General features: G+C 43.4%; 1 protein-coding gene across 18 annotated transcripts in view; it reads left to right on the top strand.

Moving 5' to 3' along the window:
- The window catches only part of LOC143815937 (protein 4.1-like), a 405258-nt gene that overhangs the window by 236640 nt on the left and 142614 nt on the right, over positions 1 to 26004 (top strand). For all 18 annotated transcript variants that reach the window (XM_077295758.1, XM_077295756.1, XM_077295754.1 and 15 more), the window contains 2 exons: positions 8365 to 8583; positions 19801 to 19888. In XM_077295758.1, coding sequence (XP_077151873.1) covers positions 8365 to 8583; positions 19801 to 19888 — 307 coding nt within the window. The remainder of the gene's footprint in view (positions 1 to 8364; positions 8584 to 19800; positions 19889 to 26004) is intronic.

The following is a 26004-nucleotide window of genomic DNA, read 5'->3' as shown; positions in this document are numbered from 1 at the left end:
GCTGTGTGGTTGCTGGGGAGCTGTCACACAGACAGCTCTCTCCAGCGACCAACGATCAGGGGAACGACTTCGGCATCGTTGAAACTGTCTTCAACGATGCCGAAGTCCCCCTGCAGCACCCGGGTAACCAGGGTAAACATCGGGTTACTAAGCGCAGGGCCGCGCTTAGTAACCCGATGTTTACCCTGGTTACCAAAAAAAACAAACAGTACATACTCGCCTTTCGGTGTCCAGGTCCCTTGCCGTCTACTTCCTGCTCTGACTGAGATCCGGCCGTACAGTGAGAGCAGAGCGCAGCGGTGACGTCACTGCTGTGCTCTCACTTCTCACTGTACGGCCGGCAGTCAGTGAGAGCAGGAAGCAGACGGCGAGGGACCTGGACACCGAAAGGCGAGTATGTACTGTTTGTTTTTTTTTACATTTACGCTGGTAACCAGGGTAAACATCGGGTTACTAAGCGCGGCCCTGCGCTTAGTAACCCGATGTTTACCCTGGTTACCAGTGAAGACATCGCTGGATCGGTGTCACACACACCGATTCAGCGATGTCAGCGGGACCTCAACGACCAAAAAAAGGTCCAGGCCATTCCGACACGACCAGCGATCTCACAGCAGGGGCCTGATCGCTGGTACGTGTCACACATAGCGAGATCGCTATGGAGGTCGCTGTTGCGTCACAAAACTTGTGACTCAGCAGCGATCTCGCTAGCGATCTCGCTATGTGAGACGGGGCCTTAATGCACTGCTGCACAGCAATGACCATATGACTGTCAATCATACAGAAGATCCTTTCAACTTTAAACACATTAGATTTGCAAATGTCTTGGTTAGATTCTTTGATGGAACAGACTATGCTTCATCTTATACCCTTTCAAAATAAAACTACAAAATTTACCTCTACTGTAGAACCAGCCAATAATAAAAATAATGACACAGAGGATCATCCAGATCCGTCAGATTCCTACCTTGTCTCACACTCCAAAACAGACGTTTCTTCTGTTTCTCATGAGGAACTAGAGTGTCCACTCAGAAGACTTTACTGACGTGGCAGACTCCTCTTATCATGGGGGGAGTGATTTTCCCTATGAGGGAGATTCTGTTGATACTTCATCTCTACATTCCTATTCAGAGTCAGAGAGTTCCAACGGTTTCGGGAAGTCCGATCTCCCGGATAATTTCTCAAAGCATTTAATTACAAGAGATACTAGTCAGAAGCAATTTTCTATGGAGTCTAGGGTGCGCCCTTCTAATTTATCTCTAGTGAACAGTATACCCACTTATGAAAATTCTCCATCTGAAAAGTTTATGATTAACATTTGTAAAGCTTTTCTAGCATCAGCAGATATCACAGGTATAGGTACTGGTGGTAATTTGAAAATTTCTTTTGGGACCAATACAAAGACATCTGTCTCTCAACAAACAGATGAAGTTAAGGCCTCCGAGACCTTTTAAAAAAAGCTTTTTGTTAGAAACTCTATCTTGTATTGTTAAAGACCCCAATCCAAACGTTATCAAGGCCCCAAAAATAATTGATAAGACATACAAAAATTGAGACCCTATTTTCTAAGGACGTTAAAAACATTTCTATAATCTCTGATTCCCTGGAAAAGATACAAAAAGATATTCTCTCTTTTAAAAACAGCTTGGCTAATTATGAAGATTTTAAAAGAAAAAACAACCTGAAATATTAGGAATTCTGGTATCGGTCCAGCCCTCTCAATTAAAAGATTATATCTCTACAATGATATCTGACTTGCTACCTAAAGCCAAAGAAAAAACCTTGTTGAGAGGGCATTTAGAATCCCCAGGCCACTCTCTCTTCCTCCAGATATAGCAAGAGAAGTTGTGTCCTTTTACCCTGGGTAGGTATGGAATGATCTTCTTGTCCTGACAAGAAATTCAAAAAACCTTGCATCTCTGTATGACAAAATAACTGTTCAAAGACTGTTCAAAGTCTAGAGCTACAATGTAAAAAATAAATTATATCACTATACAACTCGAGTACTCTTGCGCGTCGGAATATCCTATCACTGGACCCAGACTTCCACCTTACAAGTGAAATTTGCGTCGAAATTAATAGCCATCTCATCTCCGGAGGAAGGAATTGAATTTTTAAAATAAAAAAAAAAATGGAATAATGTCCTCGTTGGCTTCACATGAACTCTTTTCTTCGTCCCACCAGGCCTCTGTCCTACTTGATGGAACTGGATGCTAATTTTGATACATTTCCCATGAGGTCTTCTCATTTTTGGATTACAGTGTAATAGTGGACTTCAATGTTTTGCCTAATTATTAAGTAATTAGTAAAATCCTATTCTACTTGCTACTGTTTTAAATGAACCAATCTTTCCCTCCACTTAGTCTTTGAGTCACCCAAGGGTGCAAGGGTGTTCCCAGACGCGACAAGCTCCCATATATTCCATATATTATTCATAGTGTTTGTATGACTAATGCTTTTTGATTTTCAGGTGTTGTAATATTAAGCAACAGTTAACTATGTGTATATTTAAGGAAATGTATGTTTGTTTGTCTCTCCCTTTATTTGTATAGGGGTTTTTTCCTTTTATTCCTCCTCTTCCTTTTTCTTCCTTTCCTCTGTCCTCTTTACTCTTCCCTCCCTTCCTATGTTAACTGCCCTAATCCCGGTTTAATATAAAACCCAATAAAAATATTTTAAAGGAAAGTTTTCATCAGTTTCCATATCGAAGGCAGAATTACCATGACTGGTAATACCTGTAGACACAGCTGATAATTCTGGTCATAAAATTCAGGTCTGAGTCATAAACCCTGTGGCATATTTTTTTGACAGATACCGAGTGACATTAAAAGTTTCTATTGACTTTAAAGGGAACCAATCACCAGGTATTCCGTATGTAATCCGTTGCCATCACCGTTTGGCTGTCTTTATCAACATTCCTACAACCCCTTTATATAAACCCAATAGCCTTGAAAAACCTCATAAAATGTGTTTTTTGAATTGTCCTGTGCTATACAAGGGGCACTGAGCAGCCTTGAACAAGGACTGTCTTGCAGTTGCCACCTCCTTTGGTTTTTATTGATATGGATAACGTTTCGTACATCATCCATGCAGACCGTTCTACTCATGCACAGATGAAATGGTTGCTCTGCCCTCAATACGAAAGAGCAAATCATGCTTGCGCAGGGATAGATTGTATCTGTGCAAAAGCATCCATGTTAGACCTCTTTCACACTTCCGTCTTTGAGCTCCCGTCGAGATACGTCGTTTTTTGAGAAAGCAGGATCCTGCAAAAAAGTTTGCAGGATCCTGCATTTTCTCATAGACTTGTATTAGCGACGTATCTCAATGTATAGCAAAACGTTTCGTCCGTCGTGCACTGGATCTTGCAGAATTTGACGGCCCGTCGTTTGGAACAAACGTTGAAAGGAACGTTTTTTGTCTGCAGTGGAAAAACGTGCCAGGACGCCTCCTGCATCATACGTCGTTCCACAGAATGGGAGCCTAGGACGCAGGATCCTGCTGTCACTGAAACGCAGGAATCCAATGACTGAATATCTTTCTCGCTTTCTCTCTCTCTCTCTCCCCTTCCCAGAAATTTCTCCATTGAAATTCAGGCAAGAACACAAACGACACATCCGTTAAAACACTGGATGCGTTACATAAGTTTTTTACTATTTTCAAAATGTACGTCGATCCGTCGCAACAATGCATTACGACGCTCGCCAGAAGACGGATGTGTGAAACAAGCTTTAAAGGCTGAGGAGTGCTGAGCATGGCCAAGAGATGCCTATCAGATCATAGTAGCATTTGGTGTACACTAGCAAACACTGAAGGACAGTTATTAAATTATGGGGGCCAAAATTAAAAGCTTGGTCTACAATTGAAGTTTTTCCTTATCAAATATAACTAACTTTTTCATATGGAAACAAACTTAAAGGGGTTGTCCCACGAACAAAGTACATTTAATATCTTAGCATTATATCATTGCAATGTTTTATTCTATGTACGAGCAGTAAAAAAACATATGGCCCAATAGCCTAATTTAACCCCTTAATCCCATATGACATACTATCCTGTCGAGGTTACCTTAGACTTAATTCCCAGTGACGGGATAGTACGTCATATGCAATCAGCAGCGCTCACGGGGGGAGCGCGGCCGGGTGTCAGCTGACTATCGCAGCTGACATCCGGCACTATGTGCCACGAGCGGTCACGGACCGCCCCTGGCACATTAACCCCCGGGACACTGTGATCAAACATGATCGCAGCGTTCCGGGGGCATAGGGAAGCATCGCGCAGGGAGGGGGCTCCCTGCGGGCTTCCCTGAGACCCTCGGTACAAGGCGATGTGCTCCCCTTGTACCGAGCGTCTCCTCCATGCAGGCCCTGGATCCAAAATGGCCGCGGGGCTACTTCCGGCTCCTACAGGGAGGTGGCTTACAAGCGCCTGCTCAGAGCAGGCGCCTGTAAGCCTGGAGCAGTGCACGTCAGATCGCTGATCTGACAGTTCTCTGCAAAGTGTCAGCGATCTGTCACTATATAGTGATGTTCCCCCCCACCCCCACACCCCTTCCCCCCCCGGGACAATGTGATAATGTAAAAAAAAAATATTTAATGTGTAAAAGAGAAAAAAAAAAAAAATTCCTAAAGAAAAAAAAATATTGTTCCCATAAATACATTTCTTTAAATAATAAAAAAACAAAAGTACACATATTTAGTATCGCCGTATCCATAACGACCCGACCTATAAAACTGTCCCACGAGTTAACACCTTCAGTGAACACCGTAAAAAAGAGGCAAAAAACAACGCTTTATTATCATACCACCGAACAAAAAGTGAAATAACACGCGATCAAAAATACGGATATAAATAACCATGGTACCGCTGAAAACGTCATCTTGTCCCGCAAAAAACGAGCCGCAATACAGCATCATCAGCGAAAAAATAAGTTGTAGTCCTCAGAATAAAGCGATGCAAAAATAATTATTTTTTCTATAAAATAGTTTTGATCGTATAAAAGCGCCAATACATAAAAAAATGATATAAATGAGGTATCGTTCTAACCGTACTGACACGAAGAATAAAACTGATTTATCAATTTTACCAAACGTGGAACGGTATAAGCGCCCCCCCCCCCCTCCCCCCACAAAAGAAATTCATGAATAGCTGGTTTTTGGTCATTCTGCCTCACAAAAATCGGAATAAAAAGCGATCAAAAAATGTCACGTGCCCAAAAATGTTACCAATACAAACGTCAACTCGTCCCGCAAAAAACGAGACCTCAAGTGACTCTGTGGACCAAAATATGGAAAAATTATAGCTCTCAAAATGTCAAAAACTATTTTTTGCAATAAAAAGCGTCTTTTAGTGTGTGACAGCTGCCAATCATAAAAATCCGCTAAAAAAACCCCGCTTCAAAAGTAAATCAAATCCCCCTACATGACCCCCTTAGTTAGGGAAAAATAATAAAATAAAAAAAAATGTATTTATTTCCATTTTCCCATTAGAGCTAGGGTTAGGGCTACTGTTAGGGTTGGGGCTAAAATTAGGGTTAGGGGTGGAGCTAAAGTTAGGGTTAGGGCTAAAGTTAGGGTTAGGGCTACAGTTAGGGTTAGGGTTGGGGCTAAAGTTAGGGTTAGGGTTGGGACTAAAGTTAGGGTTAGGGTTGGGGCTACAGTTAGGGTTGGGGCTACAGTTAGGGTTGGGGCTACGGTTAGGGCTACTGTTAGGGTTGGGGCTAAAGTTAGGGTTAGGGTTGGCGCAAAAGTTAGGGTTTGGATTACATTTACGGTTGGGATTAGGGTTAGGGGTGTGTCAGGGTTACGGGTGTGGTTAGGGTTGGCATGAGGGTTAGGGGTGTGGTTGCGATTAGGGTTAGGGGTGTGTTTTGGGTTAGGGTTTCAGTTACAATTGGGGGTTTCCACTGTTTAGGCACATCAGGGCTCTCCAAACGCGACATGGCGTCCGATCTCAAATCCAGCCAGTTCTGCTTTGAAAAAGTAAAACGGTGCTCCTTTCCTTCCGAGCTCTCCCGTGCGCCCAAACAGGGGTTTACCCCAACATATGAGGTATCAGCGTACTCAGGACAAATTGGACAACAACTTTTGGAGTCCAATTTCTCTTGTTACCCTTGGGAAAATAAATATTTGGGGCGCTAAAGAAACATTTTTGCGGGGAAAAAATAATTTTTTATTTTCACGGCTCTGCGTTATAAACTGTAGTGAAACACTTGGGGGTTCAAAGTTCTCACAACACATCTAGAGAAGTTCCTTGGTGGGTCTAGTTTCCAATATGGGTCACTTTTGGGGGGTTTCTTCTGTTTAGGTACATCAGGGGCTCTGCAAATACAATGTGACGCCTGAAGACCAATCCATCTAAGTCTGCATTCCAAATGCCGCTCTTTCCCTTCCGAGCTCTGCCATGCGCCCAAACAGTGGTTTACCCCAACATATGGGGTATCGGCGTACTCAGGATAAATTGTACAACAACTTTTCTCCTGTTACCCTTGGTAAACTAAAACAAATTGGAGCTGAAGTAAATTTTTTGGGCAAAAAAGTTAAATGTTCATTTTTATGTAAACATTCGAAAAATTCCTGTGAAACACCCTGAAGGGTTAATAAACTTCTTGAATGTGGTTTTGAGCACCTTGAGGGGTGCAGTTTTTAGAATGGTGTCACACTTGGTTATTTTATGTCATATAGACCCCTCAAAATGACTTGAAATGTGATGTGGTCCCTAAAAAAAAAAATGGTGGTGTAAAAATGAGAAATTGCTGGTCAAATTTTAACCCTTATAACTCCCTAACAAAAAAAAATTTTGGTTCCAAAATTGTGCTGATGTAAAGTAGACATGTGGGAAATGTTACTCATTATGTGTTTTGCGTGACATATCTCTGTGATTTAAGGACATAAAAATTCAAAGTTGGAAAATTGCTACATTTTCAAAATTTTCGCCAAATTTCCGTTTTTTTCACAAATAAACGCAGGTAATATCAAACAAATTTTACCACTATCGTGAAGCCCAATATGTCTTAAGAAAACAGTCAGATTCACCGGGATCTGTTGAAGCGTTTTAGAGTTATAACCTCATAAAGGGACAGTGGTCAGAATTGTAAAAATTGGCCCGGTCATTAACGTACTAACCACCCTTGGGGCTTAAGGGGTGAAATATGTGATAACAAAGGCTAAAAAAAACCCTTGAATAATAGAGATAATACAGTATGATGCAAATAAAAGTTCCCCCAAACAGTGTGATTCCTCCACATTACCCTCCTCACGCGCACCATATGATGACCCAACTGTACCCTTCCCAATCGCCTTGAAAAAGAATGCATTGCTTTCCATACAGTGCAATGGCTCCACATAGTGCCCTATACAGTAAAATGGCCCCACATAGTGCCCAGTACAGTATAATTGGCATCACCTAGTGCTCCATACAGCATAATAGACACCACATTAAAAAAAATAAATAAAATACTCGCCTATGCCCATTCCTTCGTTGCTCTGCTCTCTTCATGGTGTCTTCAGATCCTCTGCACATCTCAGTACAGCAGGCGCGTTGTAATGACATCATTGTGTCTGCTGCGCTGAAACGTCAGACACAGAGAGGGAATGATGGGAGAGGGAGCGTCATGTGACACTCCCTCCTCCATCATTGCTTTCAACTGTATCGGCATCTAGAATGCCAATATAGTTGAAAGTGCGATGCCAGTTGGGTGATCCACCCTGCATTGTGGATCAAATATACTTGGGGGACCCACACAGTATCACGGGCCTGATTTGGCCCGAGAGTCACAGTTTTACATATGTGATGTTAGCCATCACAGTTTATTTAAAGGAGCTGAAGGCATGTTTATACAGAGAACTAAAAGGTGGTGGTGGCAACACATTATATTGGGAGAACCTGGTGACAGGTTTTCGCTTAATGACGTCGATCTCTGTTGTAGTACTTTTTATGGGAAAAAGATTACTGTTCTTTGCTTTGTTTGTGATTGTACTGCACAACTAGATTCTGAGGGTTAGCAAAAACAGTGGACAAACAGGAGGAAATTTGACTTTAGGATTAGACTTCAATTTAAAATGTACTTTTTCCTAGAAGCCGAAGATACAAACTTACCGTTTTTTTTATTGTTTTAAATACTTTTACTTAAAATGACAAAAAAATGTGGCCATACCGTGTATAGTTTGCATAATTTCACTGGCTGTAACCACAGAAATGATAGTAATTTGTGTTACGATAATTGATTTGCACTAGTCTACTTTGATATATATTTGTGAGATCATATTTTACTCTGTTACTTTATGCATGGGATAGGACTTGTCTTTGCTGTCCTGATAAATGAACATGATGCATACTTTCTGACTTTGGTACTTTGCACTTTTACAGGTATTATCTTTGTCTACAGCTTCGTAAAGATATACTCGCTGGGTGCTTGCCTTGCTCTTTTGCTACTCTTGCCCTTTTGGGTTCATACACTGTCCAGTCCGAAGTGGGAGATTATGATGAAGATCTTCATGGCACAGAATATGTCAGTGAGTTTAAACTGAGTCCCAATCAGACTAAGGATCTTGAGGTCAAAGTTGCAGAGCTACATAAGTCCTACAGGTAAATCAACAGAAATTTGAGCCATTCCCTACATTTTTATTATTTAGATGATGACATACTACTACTTGAGTAACGTTATTGCACAAACCAGTGATCTCTAATGTCCTAAGAGGATAAAAAAATTTAAAGATAGAGGAGAAAAAAAGAAACAGTCAGATATAACCTAAACAAAAAATGAAAATATATTTAAAAAGTTAGACCATTTTGCCCTTTTTCCTTACCATACAAAATTTTGGGTTATTTCATTAACAATTTATTTCTTAACAATTCTAAAAAAAAGTGCGGGAATTTGCATTTCCAAATAATTTGTGTTCTGTGTAAAGGGGTGTAGAGGGGAAAAAAAATGAGGTGTGTATTTTTGTAATCCGATTTGTATGTGATGTTTCAGCACTAAATAGTCAAAGCTGATGAAGTGAATTGAGAAAAATATATACATAAATTAAATTTATGGGATCAAACAGTGAATCAGCATGTGCATATATATTCACCACTTTTACTATGAAGCCCCTAAAAAATTCTGGGGCAAGCAATTACCTTCATAAGTCACATGCTTAGTGAAAAGAAGTCCACTTGTGTGCAGGCAAAGTGTCACATGGTCTGTCAGTATATACACAACTTTCTGAAAGGCCACAGAGGCTGCAACACCATTAACCCCTTTCTGACCTCGGACGGGATAGTACGTCCGAGGTCAGATACCCCGCTTTGATGCAGGGCTCTGGCGGTGAGCCCGCATTAAAGCCGGGACATGTCAGCTGTTTTGAACAGCTGACATGTGCCCACAATAGTGGCGGGTGAAATTGCGATTCACCCGCCGCTATTAACTAGTTAAATGCCGCTGTCAAACGCTGATCGCTAAATAGCGCAGCGAGAAAAAAATTTGAAACGCCAGAATTACGTTTTTTTGGCCGCCGCCACATTGCATTAAAATGCAATAACAGGCGATCAAAAGAACGTATCTGCACTAAAATGGTATTATTAAAAATGCCAGTTCGGCACGCAAAAAATAAGCCCTCAACCGACCCCAGATCATGAAAAATGGAGACGCTACAGGTATCGAAAAATGGCACAATTTTTTATTTTCTTTTAGCAAAGTTTGGAATTTTTTTTCACCACTTAGATAAAAAATATCCTAGACATGTTAGGTGTCTATGACCTCGTAATGACCTGGAAAATCATAATGGCAGGTCACTTTTAGCATTTAGAGAACCTAGCAAAAAAGCCAAACCAAAAACAAGTGTGGGATTGCACTTTTTTTGCAATTACACCACACTTGGATTTATTTTCCCGTTTTCTAGTACACTACATGCTAAAACCAATTATGAAGTTCAAAATTACAACTTGTTTCGCAAAAAATAAGCCCTCACATGACCATGTTGACGGAAAAATAAAAAAGTTATGGCTCTGGAAGGAGGGGAGTGAAAAACGAACACGGAAAAACGGAAAATCCCAAGGTCATGAAAGGGTTAAGCAAGAGGCACCACTAACCAACTACTATGAAGACCAAGGAGATCTCCAAACAAGTAACGATAATAAATATATATATGTATTTTTATTTTTTTAATTTATTACTACAAGTGACCACTAAAAATAGATGTAAATTTGTGTTCTTGTACATTAGCCTCAGTTAGAAATTAAATTCTTCCTCCTGCAAAGCTAATTTGGGTCTGCTGCAACCCAGCAGCTCCTGCTCCCTCCAAACACTTGGTGATCACATGATCGTCGTGTCTGGAGTAGGAAGCACTGTCCGTGCTTCCTGTAGTGCAGTCTTCCCCAACTCCAGGCCTCAAGAGCCACTAACAGGTCATGTTTTAAGGATTTCATTGGTATTGGTATTGTACAGGTGATGAAATTATTCCCTGTGCAGGTACTCCAATTGTCACCTGTGGAATACTAAGGAAATCCGGAAAACGTTATTTATTATTTTTTTTTATTTATATAGCACCATTAATTCGATGGTGCTGTACAATAGACGGGGTTACATCAAAATACAAATCACATACAGTAAACAAAACTAACAACGACAGACTGATACAGATGGGAGATGTGGGGAAGGATACAGTAGGTCGGGGGTTGCAAGTAGCTCCAATGGTGTTGAGGTGGTCATTACAGGTTGTAAGCTTCTTTGAAGAGATGGGTTTTCAGGTTCCATTTGAAGCATCCAAATGTGGTGGATAACTGGACGTGTTGGGGCACAGAATTCCAGATGATGGGGGATATTCGGGAGAAGTCTTGGAGGCGATTGGGTGAGGAGCGAATAAGCGTGGAGGAGAGAAGGAGGTCTTGGGAGGACCAGAGATTGTGAGGGAAGATATTGAGAGATTAGTTTGGAAATATAAGGAGGAGAAAGGTTATGGATGGCTTTGTAGGTCAGTGTTAGGCTACGTTCACATTTGCGGTCGGCGCCGCAGCGTCGCCGCATGCGTCATGCGCCCCTATATTTAACATGGGGGCGCATGGACATGCATCGCACTTGCGTTTTGCGCCGCATGCGTCCCTGCGGCGCCAGTGTCCGAACGCAGAGGACGCAGCAAGTTGCATTTTTGCTGCGTCCAAAATCAATGAAAAAAAGGACGCATGCGGCGCAAAACGCAGCGTTGTGCATGCGTTTTGCTGCGTTTTTGTTTGCGTTGTGCGTTGCGGCGCCGACGCTGCGGCGCACAACGCAAATGTGAACGTAGCCTTAGTTGTTTAAACTGGATACGCTGGGAAATTGGGAGCCAGTGAAGGGATTTGCAAAGAGAAGAAGCTGGAGTGTAGCAAGGAGAGAGATTAGCAGAGTTAAGGACGGACTGGAAGGGTGCGAGAGTGTTAGAAGGTAAGCCTCAAAGGAGGATGTTGCAGTAGTCGAGGCGGGAGATGACTAGGGCATGCACAAGCATTTTGGTAGAGTGAGGGTTGAGGAAAGGGCTGATTCCGGAAATATTTTTCAGCTGGAGGCGACAGGAGGTGGCGAGAGCTTGGATGTGCGGTTTAAAGGACAGGGCAGAGTCAAGGGTTACTCCGAGGCAGCGGATTACGGGACAGGGGAAAGTGTGAATTCATTTATTTGTGATATATAGATCAGGTAGGGAAGGTGTGCGAGATGGAGGAAAGATAATTAGTTCGGTTTTGTCCACATTGAGTTTGAGGAAGCGAGAGGAGAAGGAGGATATGGCTGATAGACACTCTGGGATTCTGGAGAGCAGAGTGGTGACTTCTGGGCCAGACAGGTAGATATGAGTGTCAATGGCATATAGATGGTACTGGAAGCCATAGGACTTTGAGTTGTCCCAGGCCAAAGGTATAGATTGAGAAGAGAAGGGGTCCTAGGACAGAGCCTTGAGGGACACCAACAGAGGGGGCGAGGTGAAGAGGTAGTATGGGAGTAGGAAACGCTAAGTGTGCGGTTGGGGAGGTATGAGGAGATCCAGGACAGGGCGAGGTCTTTGACACCAAAGGAAGAGAGGATCTGTAGTAGGAGGCAGTGATCAACTGTGTCAAAGGCAGAGGACAGGTCTAGATGGAGGAGTATAGAGAATTGTCTGTTAGCTTTGCCTGTAAGTCATTCGTAAGTTTGGTCTGGGCAGTCTCAGTGGAATGGTGGGGACTGAAGCCAGATTGTAGGTTGTCAAAGAGAGACTTAGATGCAAGGTGAGAGGAAAGTTGAGCGTGAATGTTCTGCTCAAGTAGTTTGGAAGCAAATGGGAGCAAAGATATGGGGCGGTAGCTGGGCAATAGCGCTCGGGTCAAGGGAAGGCTTTTTGAGGATAGGTGTGATTGTGGCATGTTTGAAAGCAGAGGGGAAGGTACCAGAAGCTAGTGATAGATTGAAGAGATGTGTTAGGGATGGGATTAGTGTAGTGGTGAGGTTGGGGAGAGGATGGGATGGGGTCAAGCGCACAAGTGGAGAGGTGTGATTTGGAGATATGAGCAAGCTGTCTTTCAGTGATTTTGGAGAGGGAAGTTATGGGGTAAGGGCATTCGTCTGGTATACAAAGGGGTTGTGGTGGTCAGACAACAAAGACTTGCCTTGTTTGGTCTGTCTTATTTTTGAAGTGCGTGGCAAAGTCCTCTGCAGAGATGAAGGCCATGTGCACACACTGCGGATTCCATTGCGGAATTTTCCGCAGCGGATTTGATAAATCCGCAGTGCAAAACCACTGCGGTTTTTACTGCGGATTTATCGCGGTTTTTATTGTGGTTTCCGCTGCGGATTTTCACCTGCAGTTTCCTATTGGAGCAGGTGAAAAACCGCTGCGGATTCCGCACAAAGAATTGACATGCTGCGGAAAATAAACCGCTGCGTTTCCGCGCGTTTTTTTCCACAGCATGTGCACTGCGAATTTCATTTCCCATAGCTTTACATGGTACTGTAAATGCATGGGAAACCGCTGCGGATCCGCAGCTGCAGAAACGCTGCAGATCCGCAGCAAAATCTGCAGCGTGTGCACATACCCTCAGAAAGTCGGAGGGGGCAGTGGTGGGCGGAGGAGGGAGTTAAAAGTGTTGAACAACTGTTTGGGGTTGTGTGATAAAGAAGTTACAAGGGATGTGAAATAGGCCTGTTTAGCAGAGATGAGAGCTGATTTGAATGCGAGTGTTGCTTTTTTTAGTGCAGTGAAATCATCTTGTGAATGCCTTTTCTTCCAATGCTGTTCTGCTGTTCTGCAATTCTGCATACTTGCCGAAGCTTTTTAGTGATGTTATTGTGCCAAGGTTGTCTATTGATTCGCCACACTCTCCCTTGCATGACAGGGGTGACAGAGTCGACGGTTGATGCCAGAGTGGCATCGTAGAAACTAGTGGCAGTGTCTGTCATGGAGTGAAGCTATGGAGGACAGTGGCTGAAAAGTCACAGTGTGCGAGGGTCTAGATGTATGAGGTTTCTGCTGGGGTGTGCATGTTGCTAGACATGGGTGACAGGTGTGGAGGACAGTGATGAGAAAGTGAGTAGATGGTAGTCAGGTAGAGGGAGAGGGGATGTTGTGAAGTTAGATAGGGAGCAGAAACAGGTGACGACCAGGTCTAATATGTGCCTCTGTGTGGGTGGCTGAGGAGAACCACTGAGTAAGTCCAAAAGATGAAGTAAGGGACAGGAGTTTGGAGGCTGCTGACTGGTGGGTGTCAATGGGGATGTTGAAGTCACCCATAATGATGGTGGGAATGTCAGCAGACAGAGTGAAGGAGCCAGGTGGAAAATTGGTCAATAAATGCAGTAGCTGCGCCTGGAGGTCGGTATATGACGGCCATTTGGATGCTGGAGTGAGAGTAGATGTGGACAGAGTGGATTTCAAAAGAGGGGAGGGTAGAGGTGGGATTGGGTTAAAGGTACAGTTTGAAGAAAGGAGAAGGCCCACTCCACCATGTCTGTTGCCAGGACGAGGAGTGTGGGTGAAGTGGAGGCCGCCGTAACATAGCGCAGCATGGGAGGCTGTGTCAGAGGGTGTCAGCCATGTTTCGGTGAGGCCCAGGAAGGAAAGATTACGAGAATGAATCATGTGGTGTTTATTGCAAACAGAGCGAGTATTCCAGAGTGATCCAGAGAGAGGGAGTAGGGTGGTAGGCGTCAATGGCACGGATTTGAGGTGGGCAAGATTTCGGGGTTTTATATTGGGTTGGGAGCGATAGAAGGGGTAATAATGGGAGGTATGAGATGTGGGGGTCCAGGATTGGGAGATATGTCGCCAGCAGTGAGGAGAAGCAGAGAGAGACAGAGCAGGCGGGATAAGGAGAGTTGGCGGCTTGTTTTATTAGGAGAGATATGAGGTTGAGGAGCAAGTCAGCGGAAGAGGTCAGGTGTGGAGGCAGGAGGGAATGAGAGATTACTTGGTTAGAGGCTGCTGGGGTTTGGAGATAGCGAAGGAGAATGAGGAGTAATGGAGCCAAGTAAGTGTGATGGAAAGGGAAAGAAATTTAGTACATTTATTAACAGTGGTTAGTTGTACCTTCTGTTCCCTTGTGGCTCATTTCTGCTGTTATCCTTTTAGAGCCATCCTTATAGAGACAGACCACGGTCAAGACAGACCTGTGACTCAGATTTTATAACAAGCTAAGTGCACATAAAATAGGCCAGGTGTGACCAGGAGGGAGGGGCAGCAGATAGACTGGTCACAGACACAGGAGGGGATTAATTAGAAGTTAGAAGGGAAAATGCAAAAGGAAATAGTCAGAACCAAATGGACAGATAAAGCCAACTGTGTTAGCATCAAAGCATTATGGTGGGAAAACATGCAGGAAGAAAATTTTTTAAAAAAGCAACCAGTGGACATACCAGTAATAGCGGACAGATACAGGGTGAGAGGGATCAGGAAAGGTGGCTGATGGTGATATTGCACATCACCTGTTAGTGGCTCTTGAGGACTGGAGTTGGGGAGCACTGCTATAGCGTGTACACAGCGTTCATACAGTGGTTGGGAAAACAAAAATGGTAATGAACATTCTCTGGCTTTTTATGGGAAGTCAAGTCTATCTGTGTTTGAAAGCCAGTTGCACGATATTGAGTTGATTCTTTCTCTGCAATGACGCTTTCAGACTTAACTGCAAAGTAAAAGACCACCCGGACATTTAAAGTCTGTTGTAGTCTGTAAATTGTTTTAAGAAAAACACTGCCAAAATGTACCATACTAAATTCAATAAAATATTCTAAAATAATGGAAATCCAGGTGGTATAACCAGGGCTGTGGCGTCGGTAAGCAAAACCTCTGACTCCTGACTCCACAACTCCAACTCCACAGCACTGCCTCACTACTGAGCATGTGCATAAATTGCAGCACAGATTCATCTCAACTAAAAGCCAAGATCCTTAGATCAGGACAGAACAGACATTTATAGGACATTTCATAACTTTCCTAAATTATGAAAAAAAATGACATCGCATACTGCATTGTACTCTACCCAATTGATTATATATTTTAGGAGTTGGTCCATTTTATTCCGACTCCACCAAGATGGACACTGATGCCAACTTCACAGCGCTGGGTATAACTATATCCGTTCAAAGACCGGCAATATATGTAAACAAGAATATGGGGATTTTTATGAAGGAAAAACGGAGATGCAATCACATTACTAATGTGTTTTTTTTCTTAAATCTTCTTTGTTATTGCATATTAACTATTTTAAAGATTGTGTTAATAAACTAATAACGCTATCAGTTGAATTGAATCGAGAACACAATCAATAATACCATTAATATGCAATGATCTAAAACAGATTTCACAAAAAACACATAGATAAAAGAATTGTGTTTTATCCTACATAAAAAGGCATTTGTAATTTATGTAAACAAGAATACAATTTTGAACATAATTAACAGATACTTTATATTTAGAAGATGACAGCTAATTATGAATTTTTCTAAGACGACATGAGGGTCCCATTTGTCCACTGTTCTATCTTCTGGATTCCAATTATTTTAGAATATTTTATTGTATTATGTATTGTGGTAGTTATTAATTTATTGAAAGGAAACAAATCCCAATAAAATTATATCAGTTAATATCATTGCATACATGAAAAATAGTTGTAATGTTTCCACTATGTAGATGAACGTTTTATCTATTGTTACCAGCTGTGGAGTGGCAACATCAACCTCTTCATCTTATGAAATTACAGCCCTGCAAATGTACATAATAGCTCTACACAGAAATATTTTTACGCTTACTATATGTAACAGGACATGAATAATGCACTTAAAGGGAACCTGTCAGGTCCCCCATACCCTCAAAGCATTCACTTAATTGAGTAAATTTCCTTCCTCACCAGCCCTGTATATCTATAATATAACGCTGGGAGCGTATCTCTGTCCAAAGCCTTTATAGACTGTTCCGGCGCAGTCTCGACACTTCAGTCAGAGGGCGCGCAGTAAACAAGTCATCGCGGCCTCTGATCTGAAAGTCACAGCCAGAGGACCCGGAAGACAGAGCGGCGCGCAGCGGTGGAATGGGGACAGGTGATTATCACAAGTGCCGGGGGCCTGAGTCAGTGGCAACTCCAGCACCTGACCCCCATAGTGTGCCACTATCCTTGCCTGCTCAGGCCCCCGGCACTCGGCGCCCAGCAACGAGATGTGAGCATGTCATTTTTTTAATCGCAGCAGTATACGGAGCATATTATGCTATGAAGTATCTTATGGGGGCCATCAACCTTTATGGAGCAGCATATGGGGCATATGGATGGGAGCAGCACATGACAGGATGGGGGCGCAGGATGGGAGCACCCCATGACAGAATGGGGGCGCAGAATTGGAGCAGCACATTACAGAATGGGGGCGCAGGATGGGAGCAGGACATGACAGCATGGGGGGGCGCAGGATGGGAGCACCACATGACAGGATTGGGGCGCGGGATGGGAGCACATGACAGGATGAGGGCACAGGAAGAGAGTAGCACATGACGAGATGGAGGCGCACAAAACCGGATGAGGGCACAGGATGGGGGCTGCACATAAGGGGGAGCAGCATATGACAGGATGGAGGTGCAAGATGAGCAGCATGGTAGGATGGGAGCAGCTCATGACAGAATGGGGTGCAAGATGAGAGCAGCACATGACAGGATGGGGCGCAGGATGGGAGCAGCACATGACAGGATGGGGGCGCAGGATGGGAGCAGCACATGACAGAATGGGGCACAGGATGGGAGCAGCACATGACAGAATGGGGCACAGGATGGGAGCAGCACATGACAGAATGGGGCGCAGGATGGGAGCAGCACATGACAGAATGGGGCGCAGGATGGGAGCAGCACATGACAGGATGGGGGCGCCGGATGGGAGAAGCACATACCAGAAAGGGGCACAGGATGCGAGCACCACATGACTGGATTGGGGCGCAGGATGGGAGCACATGTTATGTGCTACTCTCTTCCTGTGCCCTCATCCTGTCATGTGCTCCCATCCTGCACCCCAATCCTGTCATGTGGTGCTCTCATCCTGCGCCCCCATTCTGGTATGTGCTGCTCCCATCCTGCACCTTCATCCTGATTTGTGCGCCTCCATCTCGGCATGTGCTACTCTCTTCCTGTGCCCTCATCCTGTCGAGATGGAGGCGCACAAGTCAGGATGAGGGCGCAGGATGGGGGCTGCACATAACAAGAAGGGGGAGCGGCATATGACAGGATGGGAGCAGCACATGACAGAATGGGGGCGCAGGATAGGAGCAGCACATGGCAGAATGGGGGCGCAATATAAGAGCAGCACGTGACAGGATGGGGCGCAGGATGGGAGCAGCACATGACAGGATGGGGGCGCAGGATGGGAGCAGCACATGACAGGATAGGGCACAGGATGGGAGCAGCACATGACAGGATGGGGGCGCAGGATGGGAGCAGCACATCGCAGGATGGGAGCAGGATATGACAGGATTTGGGTGCAGGATGGGAGCACATGACAGGATGAGGGCACAGGAAGAGTAGCACATGACGAGATGGAGGCGCACAAATCAGGATGGGGGCTGCACATGACAGGATGGGGGCGCAGGATGGGAGCAGCACATGGCAGGATGAGGGCGCAGGATGGGAGCAGCACATGACAGAACGGGGCGCAGGTTGGGAGCAGCACATGACAGAATGGGGCGCAGGATGGGAGCAGCTCATGACAGCATGGGGCGCAGGATGAGAGCAGCACGTGACAGGATGGGGCACAGGATGAGAGCAGCACATGACAGAATGGGGTGCAGGATGGGAGCAGCACATGACAGGATGGGGGCGCAGGATGGGAGCAGGACATGACAGGATGGTGGCGCAGGATGAGAGCACCACTTGACAGGATTGGGGCGCAGGATGGGAGCACATGACAGGATGAGGGCACAGGAAGAGTAGCACATGACGAGATGGAGGCGCACAAATCAAGATGGGGGCTGCACATGACAGGATGGGGGCGCAGGATGGGAGCAATACATGGCAGGATGGGGGCGCAGGATGGGAGCAGCACATGACAGAACGGGGGCGCAGGATGGGAGCAGCACATGACAGCATGGGGCGCAGGATGAGAGCAGCACGTGACAGGATGGGGGCACAGGATGAGAGCAGCACATTACAGAATGGAGGCGCAGGATGGGAGCACATGACAGGATGGGGGTGTGATGCAATAATTTGCACGAGCGGCATCATTGCAGAAAGCCATCTTCTAAACTCCCTGACATGGGCAAGTGCGCCTCTGAAGCCGGGAAGTGTACACTTGGCTATAGAGATGCAATGATGATGCCGAAAAGAGCAGTGTGCATGCACGATGACGCCGCTTGTGTAAGTTTTGTTATCAGGCCCTAGGGGCGTAATAACATGGAAAGAGGGTTGACTTCACTGGGGCAACTAACACCATATCGACTAGTCAAAGCCCTCATTAGCATAGCACATGTGGAGGATATAAATGCTTTTTTTTTTGTTTAAACCTCAGTTGTACAGAAAATGTTATACAGGGCTTGTTAGGCAGGGAATTTACTCATAAATAAGTGAATACTGTTGGGTTGGAGGGCATGGGGGACCTTTCAGGTTCTTTTAATGATATCCTATCACAGGCATAACAAGCAGCAGAAAGACAAAATGCATAGAAATAGACCCTAAACAAAAAGCTGTGAAACTATAGGGATAATATAGTAATACAAATAATCATAATGAACACAGCTGAAGTAATGATTGCAAAGCTAATTCATTAAAAATGACATAGAATGCGCAAGGTCACTGCATCAATGAGACTGTCTGAGATAGCTGAGCACTGGACTTGGCTATTTATGGCAGACCAATAGACAACGGTGGTTTTGGGACCCTTTTCTCAGGATGCGTGATGGTCCCAGTAGTCGGACCCCTGCTGATCCACAAGTTATCACCTTTACTCTGAATAGATGATGGCTAATGATTAGTGATGAGCGAATATACTCGTTACTCGAGATTTCTCGAGCATGCTCTGGGGTCCTCCGCGTATTTTTTGGTGCTCGGAGTTTTAGTTTTTCTTGCCGCAGCTGAATGATTTACATCTGATAGCCAGCATAAGTACATGTGGGGGTTGCCTGGTTGCTAGGGAATCCCCAGATGTATTTAAGCTGGCTAACAGATGTAAATCATTTAGCTACGGCAAGAAAAACGAAAACTCAGAGCACTAAAAAAATACTCTGAGGACCCCCGAGCGTGCTCGAGAAATCTCGAGTAACGAGTATATTCACTCATCACTACTAATGATTCCTTACGCTCAGTAACCGAATGCCTTAGCATGATATTTAAAATCTTTTCCATTTTTTGTATTCTTTAGACCAATGACTCCAGCCCAAGCTGACTTGGAGTTTCTAGAAAATGCCAAGAAATTGACGATGTATGGTGTAGATATTCATCAAGCCAAGGTAGGCTTCTAAATGTAACTATTTTCCAATTCGGTTTTGTAGCTTAGGGAAACTCTAAAAGGGATTGTCCCGATATGAAAGTCTGCAATACAAGTGAATTGAGCAAAACAGCGCACGCCTAGTTAGAATGTAAACTGGAGTATGCATATTGCTTAGTTGCAGACATATGCCATCTTATCTTGCCTCCAGCACTGGAGAATCCTCACCACATGAACTATGCGTCATGTGAGGATTCACAAGTTAGCAGTCATAGGGAGAGCAGACTTTCATGCCAAACCTGGACAGTCCCTTTAGGGCCAGAGTCAAACTACCATAGAATACAACAGAGTGCTATGCGAGAAAACTTTGCATAGCACTCGGCCCAGTGTTAATCTATGGGGCAGCTTACATCAGCGTTTGTTTTCTCAGCTGTATTCGGAGTGCTTGTAAAATGGCAGCATGCTGTGATTGTCACAGAGACTCATCTGAGACTCGCCAATGCAGGCATTTGGGTGCGAGAAAAAAATCGCACAGCGCTCGAACCAGTGTCTTCTGATTTTTATGCATTGGTGTCCTTTGAAAAGCCAGCAATTCATGTGCCGCATACAGTAAAATCAGAGTGACCGCTTAGAATAGAATAGATATATACACATATTATACATAGATATATAGATGTCAGTGACACGAACATATATATCTCATATGCTCAAAAAAAAAAAAAGGGAACACTAAAATCCCTCATCCTAGATATCACTGAATGAAATATTCCATTTTGTAAATCTTTATTCATTACATAGTGGAATGTGTTGAGAACAATAAAACCTAAAAATGATCACCGTAAATCACTAATATCCCATGGAGGTCTGGAGTTGGAATGATTCTCAAAATCAAAGTGGAAAATGAAGTTACAGGCTGATCCAACTTCAGTGGGAATGCCTCATGACAAGGAAAAGATGCTCATTATGGTGTGTGGCCTCCACGTGCCTGTATGACCTCCCTACTGTACAATGCCTGGGCATGCTCCTGATGAGGCGGAGGATGGTCTTCTGAGGGATCTCCTCCCAGACCTGGACTAAAGCTTCCAACAACTCCTGGACAGTCTGTGGTGCAACATGACGTTGGTGAGGCGAGACATGACGTCCCAGATGTGTTCAATCGGATTCAGGACTGGGGAGTGGGCGGGCCAATCCATAGCTTCAATGCCTTCATCTTGCAGGAACTGCTGACACACTCCAGCCACATGAGGTCTGGCATTGTCCTGCATTAGGAGGAACCCAGGGCCAACCGCACCAGCATATGGTCTCACAAGGGGTCTGAGGATCTCATCTCAGAACCTAATGGCAGTCAGCCTACCTCTGGCGAGCACATGGATGTCCAGACTGTCCGGGAGTTGTTGGAAGCTTTAGTCCAGGTCTGGGAGGAGATGCCTCAGGAGACCATCCTCCGCCTCATCAGGAGCATGCCCAGGCTTTGTACAGTAGGGAGGTCATACAGGCACGTGGAGGCCACACACCATAATGAGCATTTTTTCCTTGTCATGAGGCATTTCCACTTAAGTTGGATCAGCCTGTAATTGGATTTTCCACTTTGATTTTGAGTATCATTCCAAATCCAGACCTCCATGGGATATTCATTTTGATTTACATTGATAATTATGTTTTATTGTTCTGAACACATTCCACTACGCAATGAATAAAAATTTGCAGATAGAATATTTCAATCCGAGATATCCAGGATGTGGTATTTTAGTGTTCCCTTTATTTTTTTGAGATGTATGTGTGTGTAAAATGTGTGTATATGTATGTCTGTGTGTATGTATATATAATAAATATATTAGTGTGTATATATACTGTGTATGTATGTATATATATGTGTGTGTGTGTATATGTATGTATGTGTGTTTTGACTATTTCCTTTGAGAACTAAGTGCTTAGGACACAGAGAATTGCTCTATGTAAAAGCTCATGTTAAAATTGCATTGCTGTCGCACTGCATTCAGATATAAATCAAATTGTACTTACCTGACACTTGCATTACACTCGTTTGACTCTCGGCAGGGAGACTGTGGACTATTTTTCGTACGTTTAGTGTGATTCCGGCCTAAGGCTCTTAACCACTGGACACATGAAATAAACTTAGATGTGGCACGTCTGTTTAATCTGAAGTTCAACCAAAAATGTAGGAAGCACATGCTTAAATTTTAGTAGGACAACGGAGGGATGTGTTAAGATTGGCGAATTTTTCAGTATTAATTAGGATGATTTTTCTGTTTTCATGGCATTGTATTAAGAGGTGCCGCCAACTATGAGCTGATGTAGATTTTCTCTATAATTTACGTCAATTTCTGGTGCAAATTATAGCAGATATGGTGAGGTGCAGTGAACCTGCCACTCCCAATAAGCATCAACAACTTTTCAATATTGGCAAGGGAAGTGGAAAAACAGTAATAGGTCCCAAAATAATGTGAATATATGACGTTTACTGTAATTTGTGCCTTTCTTTCTACTGGAAATGGCATACAGCCATTAACAAATTCCCTCTATAGTGCCATAAAGTACCGTACTTATTTGATAGACAAATATTCTGATTGAGCAAGTCTGCATAGCCTTCACAAGCCAATGAAGCACTGCTTAATCTTATTTTTATGCTGACCCCGCACTCTTGATCAAGAGTTTTAAGACTGACACAAATATTGTTTTTCACACAATTTGCTGCCTCAGTGTTTTTAGATCTTATAGTCAGATGTTTCTATGGTATTTACAGGGGCACAAGTTGGGAATTTATGTTTTGTTCCTACTTCTGGTGAAATCCCTGATGTGCAGTTTGAATAAAAAGAGAACATTTTTCATCTCTGTTTGTCGAACATAATTGTGGTCAAAGGTTTTGAGACCGAAACAAATTTTGGTTTTCACAAAATTTTCCTCTTCAATGTTTTTAGGTCAGTTAGATGTTTCTATGGTTAGTAAAGTACAGTTATAAATATTTTGTAAGTCTTTACACTTTTATTGACAAATACAGTTTAAAGACTCAATATTTTCAGTGTTGACCCTTACTTTTCAAGACTACTTTGCTTCGCCTGGGCAGCTTAACATCAGCTTCTGGACCAAATCATGACTGACACCCCAGTCTGATCAATGTTTGGAGTTTATCACAATTTCTGTATTTTTGTTTGTTCACCTGCTTCTTGAGGCTTAACCACAGGTATTAAATGGAACTGAGATGAGGAGACTTTTCTAAACATAGATGCAAAATGTCAAAGTTTGGTTCACCTAGCCTCTTAAAGCACCATGTCAGTAGGAAAAGTAATACCGTATATACTATAGTATAAGCCGACCCGAGTATAAGCAGAGTCCCCTAATTTTGCCACAAAAAACTGGGAAAGCGTAATGACTTGAGTATAAGCCTAGGGTGGGAAATGCAGCAGCTACTGGTAAATTTCAAAAATAAAAATAGATACCAATAAAAGTAAAATTAATTCAGACATCGGTAGGTTACGTGTTTTTGAATATCCATATTGAATCAGGAGCCCCATATAATGCTCCATACAGTTCATGATAGCCCCATAAGATGCTCCATAATAAAATATGCCCCATAAAATGCTCCATAAAGTTTTTGATGGGCCCCATAAGATGTTTCATAGAAAATATGCCCCATACAATGCTGCATAGGTTGATTATGGCCCCATAAGATGCTCCATAGATAATGTGCCCCATACCATTCTGCATAGATTATGGCCCCATAAGATGCTCCATAGCTAATGTATCCCATACAATGCTGCATAGGTTGATTATGGCCCCATAAGATGCTTCATAGATAATGTGCCCCATATAATGCTGCATAGATTGATTATGGCTCCATAAGATGCTCCATAGAATCATTTTCCCCATAGCCGGCTGCTGCGATAAAAAAACAAAAAAAACACATACTCGCCTCTTGTCCTGAGCAGGCCTTCGGCATTTGCAATTTTCACCTGCTGGGTGCCGCTGTGTCTTCTGCAGTGACTGTTCAGGCAGAGGGCGGCACACACTAATTGTGTCATCACGCCCTCTGACCTGAACGTCACAGGCAGAAGACACAGCGGCGCCCAGCGGTTAAACGCGGTCAGGTGAATATCGCGTAATACTCGCCCTCCAGTCCCCATTATACTCACCTGCCCCCGGCGCGGTCCCTGGCAGCTTCTCACTGACAGGTGATCTTCGGCGCCCGCAGCTTCTTCCTGTGTTCAGCGGTCACATCGTACCGGTCATTAAAGTAATGAATATGCGTTCATATTCATTACTTTAATGAGCAGTACCACGTGACCGCTGAACACAGGAAGAAGCTGCGAGCGCCAGGGTGGATTGATTTAAATCACGCCGATTTAAATCATGATTTAAATCACGATTTAAATCAAAAGATTTTTTTCTATTTAAATCGGATCGATTTAAATCATGATTTTAATCATGATTTAAATCACTGATTTAAATCAAAAGGTTTTTTTTAATATAAATCACGATTAAAATGAGAAGTGAGAGCAGTGCGCATGTGCGCCCATAGTTTCACGGACGAAACTAGGGGCAACGATCTAACGCCAGGGTGAGGGGGGGACCCCAAAGTAAGTAAAAATCTTTTTTGTTTTACTATATGGCAATAGGTAGGTGTTTAAAAGCAGCATGTCTTAATTGTATAAACTATTAATAGCCTCCACATTTTGTTCATACTGCCCCTTTAATTCCACACTTCTAGCTTGGTTTCACTTTTGGTTTAGTTTCTTTTTCCATTCAGTTGACATGCCCAAACTTGTTGGATAGTCAGCATCCTACAGAAACCTCTGGAAGAGCATGGCATTGTGAATGTTACACATATACAGCCTTTATTCTACTGAGTTAAACAACTCAGCTTTATCTCATGATGGAAGAACCTTTGGATGGTAAAATATTTTCCTCAAAAAGCAGTTTATTGAAAAAAATCCGATTTAAATCAAAAAAATCCGATTTAAATCAAAAAAATCCGATTTTTTTTTAGATTTTTTTAAAAAAACATTGATTTTTATCCACCCTGGCGAGCGCCGAAGAAACCGGAACGTGCAGAGATGCGCTGGTAGCAGATGAGTATGATGTGACAGCTGCTGCTCCTCCTCCCCTGCCGACCCCCCTGGGACAATGACTTGAGTAGAAGCCGAGAGGGGCACTTTCAGCCAAAACAAATGGGATGAAAATCTCAGCTTATACTCGAGTATACATGGTAATTACGGATTCGGTGGAGAAAACATTGAAATGTTAACTCTATCAGCAAAACACTCTGTGGTTCTCATTCCAATTGATAATCTGTGGTCAATCCTCAAAAAGCATGTGGACAAAGTCACAGAAATTGTGAAAATCTCCGAGCACTTACTAGGCAAGATCTGTTGTCCTCAGTCAGAATTTGGCTGATATATGCGATATATGCCAGGGTGAATTGCAGGAGTCTTGAAAAATAAGGGGCAGCACTGAGTCGTTAGATAAACTTGTTGTATTTGTCAATAAATTGTAAAAACTTATGACATGCTGATAATTGTATTTGAGTACCGTAATTATAGATCTGACTAAAAGATCCAAAAACAATGAAACTGCAAATTGCGTGAAAAACCAAAATTTGCGTCAATCTCCACTTCTATCCACAAGTAAAAAGAGAACATTTCCATCAGTTTGTCAGACTGCACACAAGGGATTTCACCTGATGTGTACATATGGAACTTAAAGTCCCAACTTATGCCACTGTATATAAGGCAATGCTATTAATCACCTAGTCTCTAATGACATCAGAGTGGAGTCTGATGTTTTGCACGCATGCAAATGCTTGTCCGATAGTCGCTGCCTTTCACAGCACGCAACATTTTTTTTCTCATGCAAAGTCGAAAATAAGTGCTAGTTGGCACTGTTCCATAGTAGCATTGTCCGAGTTATATTGTGGCTACTCGCCAGTGTGAGCTAGCCCTAATTCTTATGCTGATCAGTTAACAGCTTAACATTGGGGTATCAATAGTGGGACTACCTATATAACAACATTGACTAAAAGGCACTGTCCAACTCAGTCTGCACCTTTATTAAGCAAATCTTTTCTAGGCCCTGTTGATGGCAACTTTTGTTCTGGTTTTGAGCTTGACTAGCTGTGGACCG

This window comes from Ranitomeya variabilis, chromosome 3 (genome assembly GCF_051348905.1).
Source record: "Ranitomeya variabilis isolate aRanVar5 chromosome 3, aRanVar5.hap1, whole genome shotgun sequence".
Taxonomy (NCBI): Eukaryota; Metazoa; Chordata; class Amphibia; order Anura; family Dendrobatidae; genus Ranitomeya; species Ranitomeya variabilis.
Note: the sequence above shows the minus strand (reverse complement) of the source record. Positions and strands in the feature narration are given on the sequence as shown.